Source organism: Castor canadensis, chromosome 4 (genome assembly GCF_047511655.1).
Source record: "Castor canadensis chromosome 4, mCasCan1.hap1v2, whole genome shotgun sequence".
NCBI lineage: Eukaryota > Metazoa > Chordata > Mammalia > Rodentia > Castoridae > Castor > Castor canadensis.
Genome location: NC_133389.1, coordinates 112,170,921 through 112,187,812, shown reverse-complemented (window position 1 = coordinate 112,187,812; position 16,892 = coordinate 112,170,921). Strand labels below are relative to the sequence as shown.

The window sequence follows — 16,892 nt, the reverse complement described above, 5'->3', positions numbered from 1 at the left end:
TGAAGGCCAAATGATATCCACTGCCTTTTCAACTTATTGAATTAATAGGAAGTTGACTGTAGAAAGTCATTATAAACAGATCGATGGTTCTCAAGTCTGGATTCATGATCTCTTTACACTCTTAAAAATTATTCAAAACCCAAAAAGGTTTTGTGTATGTAGGCTATATAAATATTTATCATATTAAAAATTAAAATTGAGTAAAAATTATTTACTTAAAGTAATAGTAATAAGCCAATTAAATGTTAATGTAAATAATAGTTTTATATGTTATATTACTTTTCCTGATATAAAACCTATCAGAAATAATGGCTTTGTTTTACATTTTTTGTACCTCTCTTTAATGTCCAGCTTGTCTAGATTTTCATACCTGTTCTTCATTCAGTGTGTCCCATTATATTATTTTGGTTGAAGTAAGTAAAGAAAAGGTGGCACCACACAAATAATACAGTTAGAAAATGGTCTCAAGGACCCCACAGAGCTTTGTTCACATCTGGAACCACTGATCTAGGGTCATAAAAATTTAAACTGTTTTGTTAGAAAATATCTGCCATGTTTATAGGTATACACAGTAATGGTAATTTTCATCATTCTTATTCAAAAATTATTTATTAGTGCCTACTAATGTCACTTAGCATTCTAAGCCATGGTGACAAACAAGACAAGTCACTGTTCTCATTCAGCTTATGGTTTAGTTTGGAAAGACAGATGGTTAGACACATTTATGAGTAAAGAAGATAATCTAGACACTACTAAGCTATGAGGAAAGCAGAGTAGGTGTTCTGATGAAGGATTTGGAATGAAGAATGGGTGGGTAGGGAAGAGCTATCTGTGGAGGTAACATTTGAGCTAAGTCTTCAAAATGACTCCTCTTGGAAAGACTCAGTCTTTAGTAAAGAAGAAAAATGAATGTGCTTTTCTTATCCTTCATAGGTAAACCTGCCATTGCTCATCGCGATATAAAATCAAAAAATATCTTAGTGAAAAAATGTGAAACGTGTGCCATAGCAGACTTAGGGCTGGCTGTGAAGCATGATTCAATACTTAACACTATAGATATACCTCAGAATCCTAAAGTGGGAACCAAGAGGTAAGCTGGCTACTTTGGTAGCACACTGAAACTTATGTTTAACCAGAAAAACATGAATGCCTATGATGTGTGTACAGGGGGCTCAGGTTCAACTGGGAAATGATTAGACCAGAGAAAGCAAGAAGTCTTTTCTGAGTCACTAAGAAGTGAGTGGACACAATGACTTAGAGTGGTAGAGATGATATTTTTGGCTATGGAGTAGCCACTTGGGTGCAGAGTCCATAGAGTGGGAATGGTAGAAGAGACAGTGTGCCATTTTCTTACAGATAAGAAAATACCTTTAGTGGTGAATAGCTACTTTATCCCACAAATGAACTGAAACTGAGGGTTCTTTCTACATGGTCATATTCTAAGCAACAGGTACAGAATCAATGTACTGAAATAGATAGGTTAGGAATTCTATATAATAAATATATTTATGTGCTATTACATTCCATTAAAATTTAAAGATATGATGTGTGTTACCTAAAATCGTACTTATGATTAAGTATTCCAAGTGATATGCATCAGGTAATATGAGTTTAGACAAAATTCCCACTGTCCAGGAAGATAATTCATGAATATTAAGAAGAAGCAGGATGTGAGCTGGGATGTAACTTAATGGTAGAATACTTGCCCTGCATGTGTGAGGCCCTGGGTTTGATCCCCAGCACCAAAAAAGGAAAAGTAAAGAAAGATAAAGCAAAGAAAAGCATGATGTAAGTGGAGCACACCACATGTGTATTGGGACAGATTCATTAGTAATGGATTTCTAGTGTGTTTCTTGTTATGAACAGCAGGTGGCCACCCACCCAGTCTATTTCCATTTCTTTTACTTGAATTTCAGGTGCTATGCTATTTTGGCATAATTCCAGGGTTCTTGACCCTGAACTCAGCAACAATCAAAATATTTTCCCAGAGTTGTTAAGGACCCTAGAGAGTAGAAAATTTCTAAGCTGGTGCAGCTGGCTTCTATGCTGTGTTTGAGATTATAGGACAATGCCTGTGAATCCTGCTCCTGACTTCCTGGAGACATTAATAAAGTAGCAGAACCACTTCAGGGCAGTGTATTGAGAATGGGAAGTCCTAGAGTACAGTTCTTCTGTCTCACATCACAGATCCTTGGGGCAGGCTAGGATGCTGGATTCCTTCAGAGGTTCTAAGACTTTTGAAAGAACTTGGAGAGTGTGGCATCTTTACTTCAAAGGTATGAGAAGTCTCCAAAATCTTCCTAGGTAGGCTAGGCTGTCAGTTCCCATGAAATTCCATTTAATTCTGTTCAAACAAGGCTACACTTTTCTTGACACAATATATAGTAAACTTATTTATTTGGAGAAGGTATTTGTGGAATGCTGCCCAGCACCATGTTGGAGGCTTGGGCCCACTGTGATGAGTAAAGCTCACTCTGTTCTCAAAGACCTTTCTGGGGCAGCAAGTTATTGGTGGAGATTGAGTTCCATCTTATGCTGACTGCTTTGTCACTGAATTTCTCTCTCATTTGTACTTTTCAAGTACTAGGCTCCTGTTGCACCCGCTGTCATGCCAAATTGAATGACCTCTAGATCTGTTTGAAATGTTTTTGAATTTGATTGTTGGGTCAATAACTATATAATATAACTTTAAGAGTAAGTTTATATATAAAATTGTATAACATTATGGTACTTTGGATATCCTTTTAATGTTGATGGAAGCTATCTTAATTTATACTTTAGGTCAGGATTTATTAAGATTGTATTTTGTTAGACTTCTATAAGGTCATAGACTGGCACTGAAATGTGCGTGTTTTTGAAGGTATATGGCTCCAGAAATGCTTGATGACACAATGAATGTGAGTATCTTTGAGTCCTTCAAACGAGCGGACATCTATTCTGTTGGTCTGGTTTACTGGGAAATCGCCCGAAGGTGTTCAGTTGGTGGTAAGAGTTTGGAAATACCCTTTCTGTCTGCCTTACCTGGATACCCTGAATACAAAATGTGGTTTTCTATCTTTTTATCCTAAGCACTATATTGAATCATTTTTAAAATATTTAAGAGAATTGCCCTTTGGTAATATCTTTGCAGTGACAAAAGTGGAACATCCTACATATAATGGAGATTTTATATTTTGAGTTCTGCTTAGATGGAGTGACAGTCCTCCTGGAAATCGATTCCCATCATGGTGCTTTGTGAGGCACTGGAAAACTATCTTATTTGAGTTTGTGTGCAGTTAGCTAGAATTCCTAGTTTATATCCCAGAGAACTTACATGACTTCCCAAGACCACAAGACTTAAATTGAAGTCTTCTGTTTTTCAGATTCTTCTTGCTCTTCTTTTCTTTCCTGTGATATGATGAATATGGGGCAGAAATAAGGAAGAAAGCAGAGGGGTCCTGAGCGAAGACAAATTCCTGCCTCTGTTTTTTCCAGCAGCTAGAAATTAATTGGGTACATGAAGTCCTACAAATGCAGCCTGCTGAAATTATTGCATATGTGGAGAAAAAAATTAATGCTGGTGAAAAACGGATTATAAAGTTTAAACATTTTTTGTAGTACAAGGGTTTGAACTTAGGGCCTTGCACTTGCTAGGCAAGTACCCTGCACTTGAGCCATGCCCTCACCCCTTTTGCTTTAGGTTATTTTTTATATAGGATCTTGCTTTTTGCTGCAACCAGCCTAGGATTGTAATCCTTCTATGGATGCCTCTCGTGTAGCTGGTATACCACCACACCTGGCTTATTTGTTGAGATGGAGTCTTGCTAACTTTTTGCTCAGGCTGGCACTGAATTGTGATTCTCTTGATCCCTACCTCCTAAGTAGATGGGATTACAGGTATGAACCACGGTGCCCAGTTTTCACTTTTAAATGAAACAGACTTAGGATGAAGTCAATGAAGATAATGATGAAACTTATTCCTTGGGCTTGGAGGATTTAATGATTCAATACGTGTGGCACTTACAGTACTGCATAGTAAGCATTCAATAAAATTTGTTATTACTAATCCACTGTCATTTTTTTGCATTTTGTATTGATGTTACTTTGCATTATATCCATCTCATTTTAAAAACACTTGCAGATTTTATGAAAAGCTTATAAGATTAAAATGTATTTGAATGAAAAAACATTTTTCTCTTTTACTCATAGTTGGATAGCAAAAAATTCAGGACTATGAAACTATTCATAGAAGCAATTGAATTGGAGCAGTGCAAATGCAAATCCTGGAATTTCTAAGCCTGTGTTTGAACTCCAGGTCTGCCAGTTAACTAGCAAACTCACCATACTGTGTCTCAGTTCCCTCATCTGTAAACAGGGATGAGATGGTACCTTCTTTGGTTCGTGGTTTTGGGGTGTAATTAGTTAAAACTTATAGAAAGCTTATAAAAATGACTGGGGCAAATAAGGATTTCTAGCACATTCATTATTGATACTTATCTAAATTTGCTTTTAGGATTTTGTCCTTAATTTTTCCTTTCTGTGCTGGGGTTCATACTCAGGGCCTCATGCTTGCTAGGCAGGGGCTCTACCACTTGAGCCCCTTTGCCAGCCCTGCCCTCAAATATTTCAGTTAAGAGAGGTATAGTTAATGAAAAAGACTTTACAAGGAATTTCTTGGAATTCTAGTAGAATCCTGATACTTTAGGTCGCCTTTGACTTTGGATTTGAGTCTCTGTAAACACTAGCCTTCATGTTGAACTTTCCCTCCTCAATCCCGTCTGCTTCATCGTTTTCACCTGCAGTAGATCTAACTTCTAAATGGGAGAAAATAAACTTTTAAAAGATTGCCAGAAATTTTTCAAAGAGAGCTGCTTTCTTTCAAAAAATTAATTTGATATAAAAATATACTTTATTCTGAGCAATGAGGCTATACTATAACTTTTATCATTAGGAGAAATTAAGTGTCATTTTAAAATTGCATAGACATTTATGTAAATAAAAATTTACAAAACTTTCATTGGAAGCAATATATATAATTTTTATAAAATACATGTTTTATAAAACATTTTATGTGTCACATATGATAAATAATCACATAAAATCTTTGTGTTTTCATAATAAAATTTCATAACTCACACGACTATTCGAGTACTTTAAATTGAATCTTTAGTTTTATAGTCATACATTGTTTTAATAAATCTGCCTTTCCAGTTTCCTAAGGTGGTGACTTGTGCCCAGAAGACCTAATTGGTATTACTTTAACATAGACATCTTATTGATTATTTATGCAGATACACTTACTATGCAAATTTCCTATAGGAATTGTTGAGGAGTACCAGTTGCCTTATTATGACATGGTGCCTTCTGATCCCTCGATAGAGGAAATGAGGAAGGTTGTTTGTGACCAGAAGTTCCGGCCAAGTATCCCAAACCAGTGGCAGAGCTGTGAAGTAAGGCCATTATGCTTTTGGTGTTGTTCCATGGTGCTAGAAATCTAGCACCAGCTATGTTCTTATGTATGTTTTTTCTATTGTATTTTCAGGTGACTGTCAGGGAGGATTTTCAGACACCATGTGTGTCTCAACCTAGGACACCTATATATTCACTCCATATATTTAAAAATGTATCTTTTTATAAGCCTATTCACTCCATATATTTAAAAATGTATCTTTTTATAAGCCTTTAGAAGAATTTTATTCCTTTTAGCAGAACATATCCCATAACAGATCCTGAAATCCTGGTGATTTCACCTGGTGATTTTATGTCTTGCTTAAGCAAAGTCCAAAACTAATTCCAAAACTATTCTGATGTTGTAATCCCCCATTCTAATTATTGCTGTTTATTTCTGCCAATTGTAATTAATTATTTCCTACTATTATTGCCTTGTTTTTATTTAGAAATTTGCCATATGTGTATTTATATCACTACATAGTTCCTAAAAATTTATTATTTGCTTTTGTATATTTATGAAGCTTATATGATTAAAACTTAGTATATACCTTCTTTTCAATTTTTTCACTATGCTACACATATATACATATATATGTATGCATGTAGCCATAATCTGTCCATTTTCATTGCTGTGTAGCATGGATATAGCAGAATATCTTTGTTCATTTTACTATTGGTTGTCAGATGTATGAGTTATGGTTAGTTTTTAAGGAGATGATGTGGTTATACAAATACATGTTTCGAAAAGTTGTTAAGGTATAAAACTTACTGATTCTTTTGAGATGTTTACATAGACAGCCGTAGCTCCAAATCAGAGAGTCCTGGGACAAGTCCTCACGTTCTTTTTTCTCACTGCACTTTTTAAGGACATTTTCTATTATATTGCCTGAATGTGGTAAAGGGTATCGTTGTTCTGCTCCTTATTTTTTAAAGATTTTTCACTCTTGACTATGATATCTGCTATGATTTATTGGAAAAAAGTAGGTTAAATAAAAGCTGATTTTGGTTTGAATAAAATCTTTCTTCTGTATATGAGGTGATAATATGATACTTCTGCTTTAATTTCTTTTAATGTAATAAGTTGCATTTCCAGAGTTTCCACTGTTAAACCATTCCACTGTTCCATTCCTGGAAGAGACCCAACCTTATCATTTTATATGTGATTGACTTTACATAGTGTTGATACATATGTTTTTTGTCTAGTCATTTACTTAATAGCTTATTTTATGTTGATCTTTTGTATTAGATATTGGTCTGATTTATATCATTGTTGTATATTTATTATCATTTTCCCTTTTAGTTTTGTTTTGTTCTGTTTTTTGATATAGGGCCTCACTATCTCAGCCCAGGCTGTCCTCAAACTTGCAATTCTCCTGCCTCAGCCTCCTGAGTGCTGGGATTACGGGTATCTGTCACCACACCAGGCTATTATAATTTTTTTTATGCACCATCCCTTCATGCCTCTCAAAGCTTTCTTCTAAAATCATTTTCTCACCTTCTGATATTCATTCTTTAAGTATTTATCTGTCTGTATATTTATTTGTTTTAGTGAAGGTCTGGTGGGTACAAGTTCTTTCAGGTTGTAAGTTTGTGGTGTCCAAAAATGTCTTTATTTTGTCCTCAATCTTGAATAGGTACTTTATCTGGACATGCACATTTCAGCTAATGGCTACTTTCTCTAAATACCTGAAGTATTTCACTGTCATCTAGTTTCCATTATTACTGTTGAGAGGTCTGCATGTAATCAAGTTTGTGTTTCTTTTCACTTAATTTATCTTTTCTTTCTGATTAGTCTTAAAAACTTTTCCATGTCTTTAGTGTCTCTTTGGTAATCTGGCTTAGAAGTTATAACCTTTCTAATTCTAAGGATTTGTGACATTTCTTGAAAATTCTGGGACAGTATCTCTTCAAATAGTTGCTCTTCTCATTGTCTATATTACTCATTTTGGAAAATTCATTGAATGAATCTTAACTCTTTCATTCTGTTTTAGTTGTCTTCTCTCTGTTCATATTTCCTGTATTTGGGTCTTTTTTATGCTGTAGCTCACAAAATTTTCTTCTAGTTCTTTGTTTCATATATCTAAACTGCAATCTAACTCATCCACTGAAATCTTTAATTATTTTTCATATCAAGAACTTTATTGGTATTTAAAAGTACATTTATGCATATCTGCAGTTTTTCTTTTTAAAGCATATTTTCTATGGCTATCTTATATCACTTAATTCTAACATCTGATATTTTCATGGACGTGAGTCTACTGGTTATTGTTTCAGTTGACTCTTGGTGTGGGACCGTGTTTCCCTGTGTGTTTGTGGATTTTCAATATGAGCTCAGGTTTCCTGAAATATTTAGAAACATAGACTTCATTTTCTTTTTTCTTCCTCAAAAGCAAAGACTTAAGCAAGTTCTCTCCTTTATATTTTTCATGCCCCTTCTTAAGTGAGAATTTTAAAAGATAGACATCCTACAACATTTCCAGAAACCAACAGACTGATTTTCATTTAAGCTAACCACTGCAATATTTGTGTCTTGATAGGATTAGTGAAGAAGTTTGGCCCCAGTCTATTTCAAATGTTGCATAAAGTTTGCTATTTTTTTTCCCCATCAAAGTTTAGCATCAAGTCTTGGGTTTGTGGTTTTGTTTCTTTTGTACTCTGCTTTGTGTAAGAAGCTAAAAACTGTTGGTATTTTTCTCTCTCTTAAAGGCACTCCGGGTCATGGGAAGAGTAATGCGTGAGTGTTGGTATGCCAACGGAGCAGCGCGTCTGACAGCACTTCGGATTAAGAAGACCATTTCCCAACTCTGCCTCAAAGAAGACTGCAAAGCCCAACGATGATACTTGTGTCAAAAGGAAATCTCCCACAGCTTCCTTTCCCATTTTCCCGCTTCCTGTGAATGTTTTTGCTTCTTTTTTGTTGTTGTTTTATTTCATTTTGGTTCTACCTCAAAGATTATTTAGTACAGTATTTAAGTGTCCAAAGGCAGCATGAAAAGATCGCTTAAAGTTATGTGTGAGCAAGAGTTAACATTATCCAATCTCCATGCTGTCTTTAATTGTGCTTTGAAAAATGACACATCAACTTATGTTTTTATTTAAAGAGAGAGAATTATACAAGTGTAAAATAAGCTATATAAAAATAATAAAAATCACTATGTTTTTTTTTACTTGAACCAAGAGCATATGAATGAATAGGAAAAAAAGTAAAAAGATTTTTTTCTGAGATGAAAACATATCCATTAGAAATATAAACAGAACATATACCCAAACAGAACTTTAGATCATGTAATCTATGGGTTTCTCTTTTTAAATTTACAGGATGCTTTAAAAATAAATATTGTTTTGAATTTTAATGTGTGAAACATCTTAAGGCAGAGCTGCTAGGTGGCATACGTGGGGCCAGAGCCCCACTGTCTCCTTGGTCTGTCCTCCCTAATCCCCTAGTCTTCATAACCCACTGCTCCAGCAGTCCCTAAGGTACATAGCTCAAAAACCACTGAATTACTTTCTCAGATATATAAAAGAGACACCTGACACTGTGAAACACTTACCAATGTTCCAAAGTCACCCAGCTAATGCTAGAGATGGCAGCAGGTCTAAATCTTGTGACCATCAACAGTGGAGAGTTATCTGGTCTCCTACTTTCCCTTGAATCCCCATAGTACTATTTTTCCAATGTAGAAAAACCTTTCATTATCATGTCTGCAGCTTAGTTATATAGAAAGTATGTAGATTAATTTTGCAGAATCACAATGAGCCTGTAGGAAATCTCAGAACCATATCTATTAACATTTCCTCATAGAAATGTCATAGTTATTCTGCTTATTAATGAGTATTAATATTTTCTGAACACTCCTAAAGATTAACCAAATATAATGATCTATTGTCTGAAGATATGTTTCTTAAGATGCAATCCAGAGGTTCCTTTATTTTGAACATATATGTGTAGAAAGAATAGAACACAAAAAGAAGGGGAAATAAATATTTTGAGGAAAAATGAAGAAAATTCTTCAAAAAGTGTACCGACCAATCCCTATAAAGAATATCAGCACCAATGAATAGATATTCCCTACCCCTTAAAGAGGGACAGGTGGGTGCAGAAGGATGCTTGTGATAGTTTTGTCTTCATTCTACTTTCTGAGGAGACAGAGTGATGAATATTTAATGCAACACTAAATATTTCCTTCAAATCTATAAAATTGCTTTAGTGAAGGAGATTTAACATGGTGTCTTTTATTCTTCTAAAACAGTTTCCCGTATTCTGTTCCTTAGAACATTCTTTTGCTGAGGTGATCCAAGAACAAAAGCGTTCTTTGATAGCACCTTAGAGAGTGACACTTCACATTAGCATATGTGCTTTGAGGGATCGAGTGGTAAAGACACGTTGCTCAAAAATTTTAAAATACTGCATTTCTCAAATTATTTGACCCTAATGGAGCTTTTTTTTTTTAACTAAGGGCAGGATACAGCTTACTATCTCACTGCTTGGGTATCAGTGTTCTGAAGGATGTGCCTATATATTTTCACATACAGCACAATTTAGTGATTATACTTCATTTTACTGTGAAAATATGTTACAGAATCCATCTTCATTTGATTGACTTGATATAAGGAAGACAAAAAACTGACAGCTGTGGGGTTTGCATATACTTTCATTCTTATTCATGCATTCATCCATTTATTAAATAATCATGGAGCACCCCATATCTTGCTTGCCACAATATTGGGTGCAAGAGGGAATAAAAAGATAGATAGGTCCTGCCCTCAGGGATTTTAAAGTCTAATTTGGGAATGGGAAAAAGGATGTGAGTGTGGGGAAGAAGAAAGTAAATTGACAGATAAAATATAAAGTGGGATGTCTTGAGTTCTGTATGACAGTGGGTTTCTAGAATAGGTCTGAAAATCACTTTCAATTTGCAATACATTTAAAAAGTATCTGTTTTTAGATATTGCAGTCTAAATATATCATCAGTTTTTAAAAGTGCCTATGTTAAGGGATTTTTAAAAGAGCTTATGTGAAAGGGTAAGCTTGCTTGTTACCTTGTTTCTCATATATTGTTTCTGCATATAGGAAAATGAAATTATTTATTTACTATGGTTGTACTCTAGTCACATAAAAAAGAATATTTCCTTTTTATTATGTATGTTGGGTGAATATATGTATTGAATTTTTAAGATGCTTTATCATCTCTATTTTCTTTGTCATATTTTATAATTTATGTGAAAGTATCTAAATATAATTTTATATTTTATTGATTCAGCTTTCACTCTGGAGAAATTTATATGTTGGCACATTCTGAGAAGTTTTGCTTGTTCTCATATTGGTTAGCTATAACTCCTGAGTGAGTGAATAATCTTGTATTTCAATTACAGAATATATTTTTAAGAAAGTGATAGAGCAACAAAAACATAAGGAAAACTTAAAACTTAAAACTTATCATTATTCCTTAACTCTCAACATAATTATACATAGAAAATGTTCGCTTATAAAAATAAGATAAAGTATACAGCATAAGGCAGATTTCCTGTATATACCTATGTTGTTAAATTTTATAATATTTGTTTTTGATGGTATTCCATTGTGTAATATGTCTTTCTTTTAATTGTAATATGAGCAAAAAATATTTTTCTTTAGGCTCAGAGTATCCATGTTCTTTTGCTCCTTTCAGATATTTTTCAAAGCTTGGGGATATGCTGTTGTGAATTTTCAGTACTGTATAAAGTGGTGATGGAATTTATTTGCAGCATCACTTTCTGAAAATAAGAAAAGCATTATTTGCTGTTAATATTTAAGCATGAATTTGTTCCCTTATAAGTTATGCATTTAAGTTTGTAATTGGTACAGATTCTGTTGTATGCATTCTTCCATGTTTCAAATATTTGGCATGTCACATCTAGAATTTGTAATTTATGTTCTGACTTGAGAGTTAAGTGAAACATGACTGTTGTGCACTATTTTAGGCATAGCACTTGCTTTTCATCTTTATACTTTCAATTAACTTTGCATTTTAAATTTCCATGATTGTATGAAAATAGTAATCTGATTGCAGTGTCTGAAGAATTCAAAATCAGCTTTTCTCTTAAGATGAAAATCTACAACAAATTCATTAGATGAGAAGTTCCACAATTATTTACTATTTTTAATACTTCTATTATTATAAAATGATTAAGTGAAGGAAAAGAGAACTATTATCTTGGAATTTTGCCACCCTGTGTCTTATTGGGGCAGAGCAAACTCAGGGCAATCTTAGAGTCTTACCAGGAAACCTACTTAGCAAATCACATGAAAGAAGGGAGTTGAGCTTACCATTATACAAAGGTCAAGAGAACAACTTAAAGTTACTCAGAAGGGAATAGTTTTTGATTGATTATTGAAAATACTTAGGAAATTTTATGTGGTTAAGTAAATTTATTTAAAATTTGGAAATTTTATCTACCATCAAGAAACTGAGCATATTAGCAAATGAATAAAAATTGGTAGTTGAGATCTTCAACAGCCATTCCTTTAAATAAATTTACAAATACATTTAAGCTACTTAGAAATGTTTAATGTTAGTTTTATAAAATGGCATCATTGTTTTTGGACAATATCATAAAAATCTTTTTTTTTGTGAAACATAACACTTCTATGTTGAACAGGAAATGTTAATAACTACCATTTGCTAATAACTACCTGAAATTTTTTCACTATTTTGGTGAAAATGAGCAATTTCTGTGATCAAGGATGTTATTTATTTATTTTGAGGAATTCTTTGAAATAAAAAAAAATTACTGGAATGTAAAACTTTCATTAAAAATTTAATATTAACTAGAAGTTCTATAACATAGGAAGCTTTTCCAAACATTTTAATGCAAACATCCAGATATTTGCCTTTTTTTTCCTCCGTCTATCCTTTTTTATGTTTCATTATTTTTTCACCTCCTTTTAAAAACAAATAGTCCTTCATCAGCTTCCCGATTATAATTAGTTCTTAATTTTAAGGCATGGTTATTATTTAACTTAATCATTTGGACTTTTAGCCTTCTAATGAAAAAAAAATCTCTTAGAGATCTTAATTATTTCAGATATGTCACAATCAAAAATGAAAACCAGAATTTGGGAATTAGAGAATTTATAACTTGATTCCAATATTTAATAGATGAAGAAATCAAAGATTAACGATGAAATGCTACTAGTTATTATAAACACTCAGTGATGACATCTACCACTGTGCCTTCTCCAACGTTTCCTAATTAAAATATTAATTAGCATGTATCTAAACCTATCTTGACTATATAATGCACCACTCAGTGATGATGATCAAATCTTACTTGACTTTGTATTCATAGTGAAATAATTTGTTCAGGCTCAGGTCAGTGAGAAAAACCAAAAGAGGCAAATGAAGAGTTGTAAAATAGTTGTCAATCTAGGTGGAAAATCACCAGAGTGCTGATAAAGCTGATGAATAAAATTGAGAATGATGAGCATAAAGAAGTTCTTAGTGCAGGCTGGGTACAGCTCAGTGGTAGAGCGCTTGCTTAGTGTGTGCAAGGACCTAGGTTCTATCCCCAGCATATCAAAGCAAAACAAAACAATAATAGCAAAAAACAAAGTCTTAGCACTACCTAATGATTACAGAAGCTTCCTGATTCTTCTTCCTGATTCATCTTCCTGATGAATTTGGGATTATGTCCAGCGGCATATTATCTGCCTATTTTCTTTTTCCTCTCATTTTCTCATTAGTTTTATCTTTGACATTCCTTTCTTTTCAGTGCTTTAAAAAAATCCTTGCCAGATTTCATCAGCTCCAAATTACTCTGTAATTCCTGCCCTTTAGTTCTGTTCTAGCCCTCTCCAGATTGTTACACACAAAATTTCTTAACAAGATTTTAATTTCTCTACCTATGTAAGAGACGTTTCACCTCATAACTTCATTGGTAGTTATTCTCTTGGCACTATGAAGAAGGTGTCTTAATGACCGAGATGACTTTCTTTTAAACTTTAAAAAGACTTGTTATAGTCTAGTTTTTAGCTACCAAGAATGTCTACTTTTGCTTTAATCTTAAACTCCACTCGAGACAGTGATTTGGAAAATTAATGCAAAAATATGTCCCATAATGTGACTATTAAATTTATTTCTGAGATGTTTAATACTATTGCTTTGTTTTGATTTTGCCATCTTTTTAAATTAAGCCATTATGACATATGGTTTGGAATATCTTATTATACTGAAATTAGGTAATAATTCCCATTTTAAAATTCATCTGTTAAGAACAGCCATGATACCTCTCTACTTTGGTAATAGATGAATACAACATGTGGGAAAATATGATATCTATATCATACTAATTTTAGTATGTTCAGATATGACCATATTTTCTAACTATTGGTTCATGTTATACTGCAAGAGGGTTTTTCTTTACAGACCTAACAGTCTTAATTGCAATATTTTATTCCTGGACTATATGAATCTCATTGTTAATGTGGCCACTAAGAATCTGAGTGCAGTAGGAAATTAATCTCATATCCATTGTTACCACCTCTGTTGGGAATGCTGCTGTGCTCTATACAAATGCTCCCAGGTGAGAAGCAGATGAAGGGCTGAAATCAGAATTGTAATTGGCTCTTCCATCAGGACATAATTTTATAATTTGCAGAAAAGAACCTTGTGTACTTCCTATATTTTCAGGAAAATGGCCCTTCTTATACATACTCAGGAAATGAAAATTAAAAATTAAAAATGTTTTTGACATTTGCAAATTGAACAGAGAATTTAGAATAAAAAATACTTTGGCTTTTCATCTAGCATTTCAAAGAATGTAAGGTTGCATTTTTGTCGTGTTGATTGAATTTTTCAACCCAAACAATCTTCAGGATGGCCCATGGACACTGATTTTAATATCTCCATTGGGTTTTTATTCTATGTGGAACCTATTTATTGACTTTCCTGTAAAGAGAGGCTTGTGTGCCTAGGCTCTAATTCAAGCACAGAACCAGATTCACCAACATTTCCATCTTCTCCAGAGGCTAAGTAGTAATAACTAAGCAATTTTAAAGATCCACTACTTTTCTTCTTTATACAAAAATGAGGATATCTGAGCAAAATATTAAATTCTTGTTCATTTCTGCAATGACTAGTGTCAGCTCATGTACTCTTCAGATCCTAGAGTAGGTAAGATTACTCAAACTTGATCTGTGTTTCACGTTTTAAAAATGCCCTAAAACCAGAAAATTAGATTCAAATCACAAAAAAAGAGTTTTGGATTGACTTTCAAAGTACTAATACTAATTATACTTTTCTTTTGGTAGCGTGACTCTTCTTATACCTAAGAACATATTACAAGTGTCAAAACCATTGCATTTTGACATTGCAAAACATGCCTTGAACTCTTGAACTACTATGAAAAGAATCACTGTTGTAAAGACTTTTTGTAAGCTGATATTCTTAAGTATATAAAAAGATACTGCCTTTCAACAGACAGGCCCAAATGAATGTATATAAAGAATATGAAAAAATAAATTAGGTTTTAAAATGAAAACTAGGCAATAAATTGTGTCAAAAATGTGCAGATGGGAATTTTAGTATGTAGTTGCAATTAATTGTTGAGGGTGAATAGAATTCCAAATTCCAGAGAGAAATGAATGGTATTCAGATGGTTCATTCATTTCAAGTCCTTGAAAATATACATTTTTGTAGTTATATATACATGTATATACTTGTTTTATTTAGAAATAATGGTATTTTAGAATTTAGTAGGAACTCAGTGATAGCCTTCATACCAAAATGTTAAACTTTATCAACAGCAAGTCATAAAAGTATTTTAAAGCTTTTTAGTATTATTGTGCAACTTTTAGCTGCCTCCAGATGTAAATATTTGTCTGCCTAAATGTTATATTTTTACATATGCATTTTCTGAAAATGTATTGTTCTGAAAAGTGACAAAGATAATAAGCACTCCTTGCACTTGTTTCTGTGAAGTATATAGAACTCTATTTTAAATAAAAGAAATGTGTCATATTTTGGCTTCCATATAGTTATATTCTGTTATTTTGAAACTGTGCTTATATTTGTGTGCAGAGTATGGAAATGGTGTTGGAAACTTGAATGTTGGCTCCAGTGGCACTGGAATTTTGCTTTCTTCTTTCCTGCCAGAGAGTTACAGAGTTCTAGAATTTCTGAGATAAAGGAAACACTTATTTAACAACTGTTTTTCTTCATGACACTTGGGAAAACAGTTTTTTATTTTTTTCTAGTATATTGCAATTTTTGATGCATTTATCAAAGGACTATTAGATGGATTCGCTGTCAAGCCTAAAATAACTTCTGTAACACTTAAAATCGCAAACATCTCATGTTTTCACGATACAGAGTAACCTCTCTGCTTTCATTTCTGGTATCCCTCACCTCCATCTTTGTACTCTGGCTTCTTGCTCTACCTTGAACTTGTCAAACATATGCCTGTCCCTGACTGTTGTCTCTATCTGCAATGCTCTTCCTCCAGATATTTATATAGTATGGGTCTTTTTCTAAATTAGCACCCTTCATCAACATTTAGCCTGTTTTGTTTTTCTTTATTGCACTTATTAATGGCTTTATTTTATATCCTATATCTGACAGTGTATAGTATGATAAAGACTAAGTCCTTAGCATTGGGATTAGGGGTCATTTCATTTACATTTGAAGATGTAGTTTTAAAACCTTCAGAATATATTGTTTTGCACAATGAGAAGTGCTCTATGGAACTCACTATCCACCAAATGTCTGGGATAAAAGTTGAGAGAATTATAAACTCAATCAAGAATAGTTTAGACTAAAGGTGATTGTTTCAGAATATATTATGAGAAGATGAGGAGGGGTTTGGTTTATACCTCTAACTCTTAAGAAACTGATGCTTTTGAGACATACTATAAGAGAGGCAGAGCCTCTGTGTTAGTTTTACTTTTGGTAATTTTTTTTGGTGGCATGGGATTTGAACTCAAAGTCTTAAGCTTGACAGGCAAGTCTATCACTTGAGCCATACCGTCAACCTTACTTTTAGTAAAGTTTCTTAAGTGGTTTTTGCTACTTCTTTTTCTTTTTTGGAGTTTTGTAACAGGTGTCCTGATTATCTTGCAGTATGTTGGAACTAACCAGATTCACAAGCCAAATATTTTTGATTAACAATCATTAAGTCAAGTTCTCAAGAGACTTTACCTTTAGCTTCCCCTTTATAGAGAGAACAAATTATTTATTTTACAATAGTACCAATTGTGGACTTATGAATGACAGGAAATAAATGCTTAAGTGTCAGTCAGTATTAGCAGTAACTTTTTCTTCAATTGTCATTTTACAATGTCAAGGTCTCAAGTTTTAAACAAATTTTGGTAGATATTTATACTGATGAAATGGTTTACCTAAAGTGCGAACTTAAAATTGGATACTTTTTTTGCCATCTGGATAAATTCCTGGAGATGGGATAATCACTAAACCTAGGCTGTTATA

The 16,892-nt window shown here is 33.3% G+C and overlaps 1 protein-coding gene across 4 annotated transcripts in view; it reads left to right on the top strand.

Annotated features, from left to right (window-relative positions):
- The window catches only part of Acvr1c (activin A receptor type 1C), a 75,478-nt gene extending 60,038 nt beyond the window's left edge, over nt 1–15,440 (top strand). For 3 of the 4 annotated variants that reach the window (XM_074070827.1, XM_074070826.1, XM_020167520.2), the window contains exons 6-9: nt 934–1,090; nt 2,861–2,985; nt 5,299–5,429; nt 8,137–15,440. In XM_074070827.1, the coding sequence (XP_073926928.1) occupies nt 934–1,090; nt 2,861–2,985; nt 5,299–5,429; nt 8,137–8,268 (545 nt within the window). In that variant the 3' untranslated portion in view covers nt 8,269–15,440. Of the gene's footprint in view, nt 1–933; nt 1,091–2,860; nt 2,986–3,362; nt 4,015–5,298; nt 5,430–8,136 lie in introns of those variants that run through there. The other variant, XR_012447213.1, reaches the window with a different exon arrangement.
- Nucleotides 15,441–16,892: the final 1,452 nt, after the last annotated feature.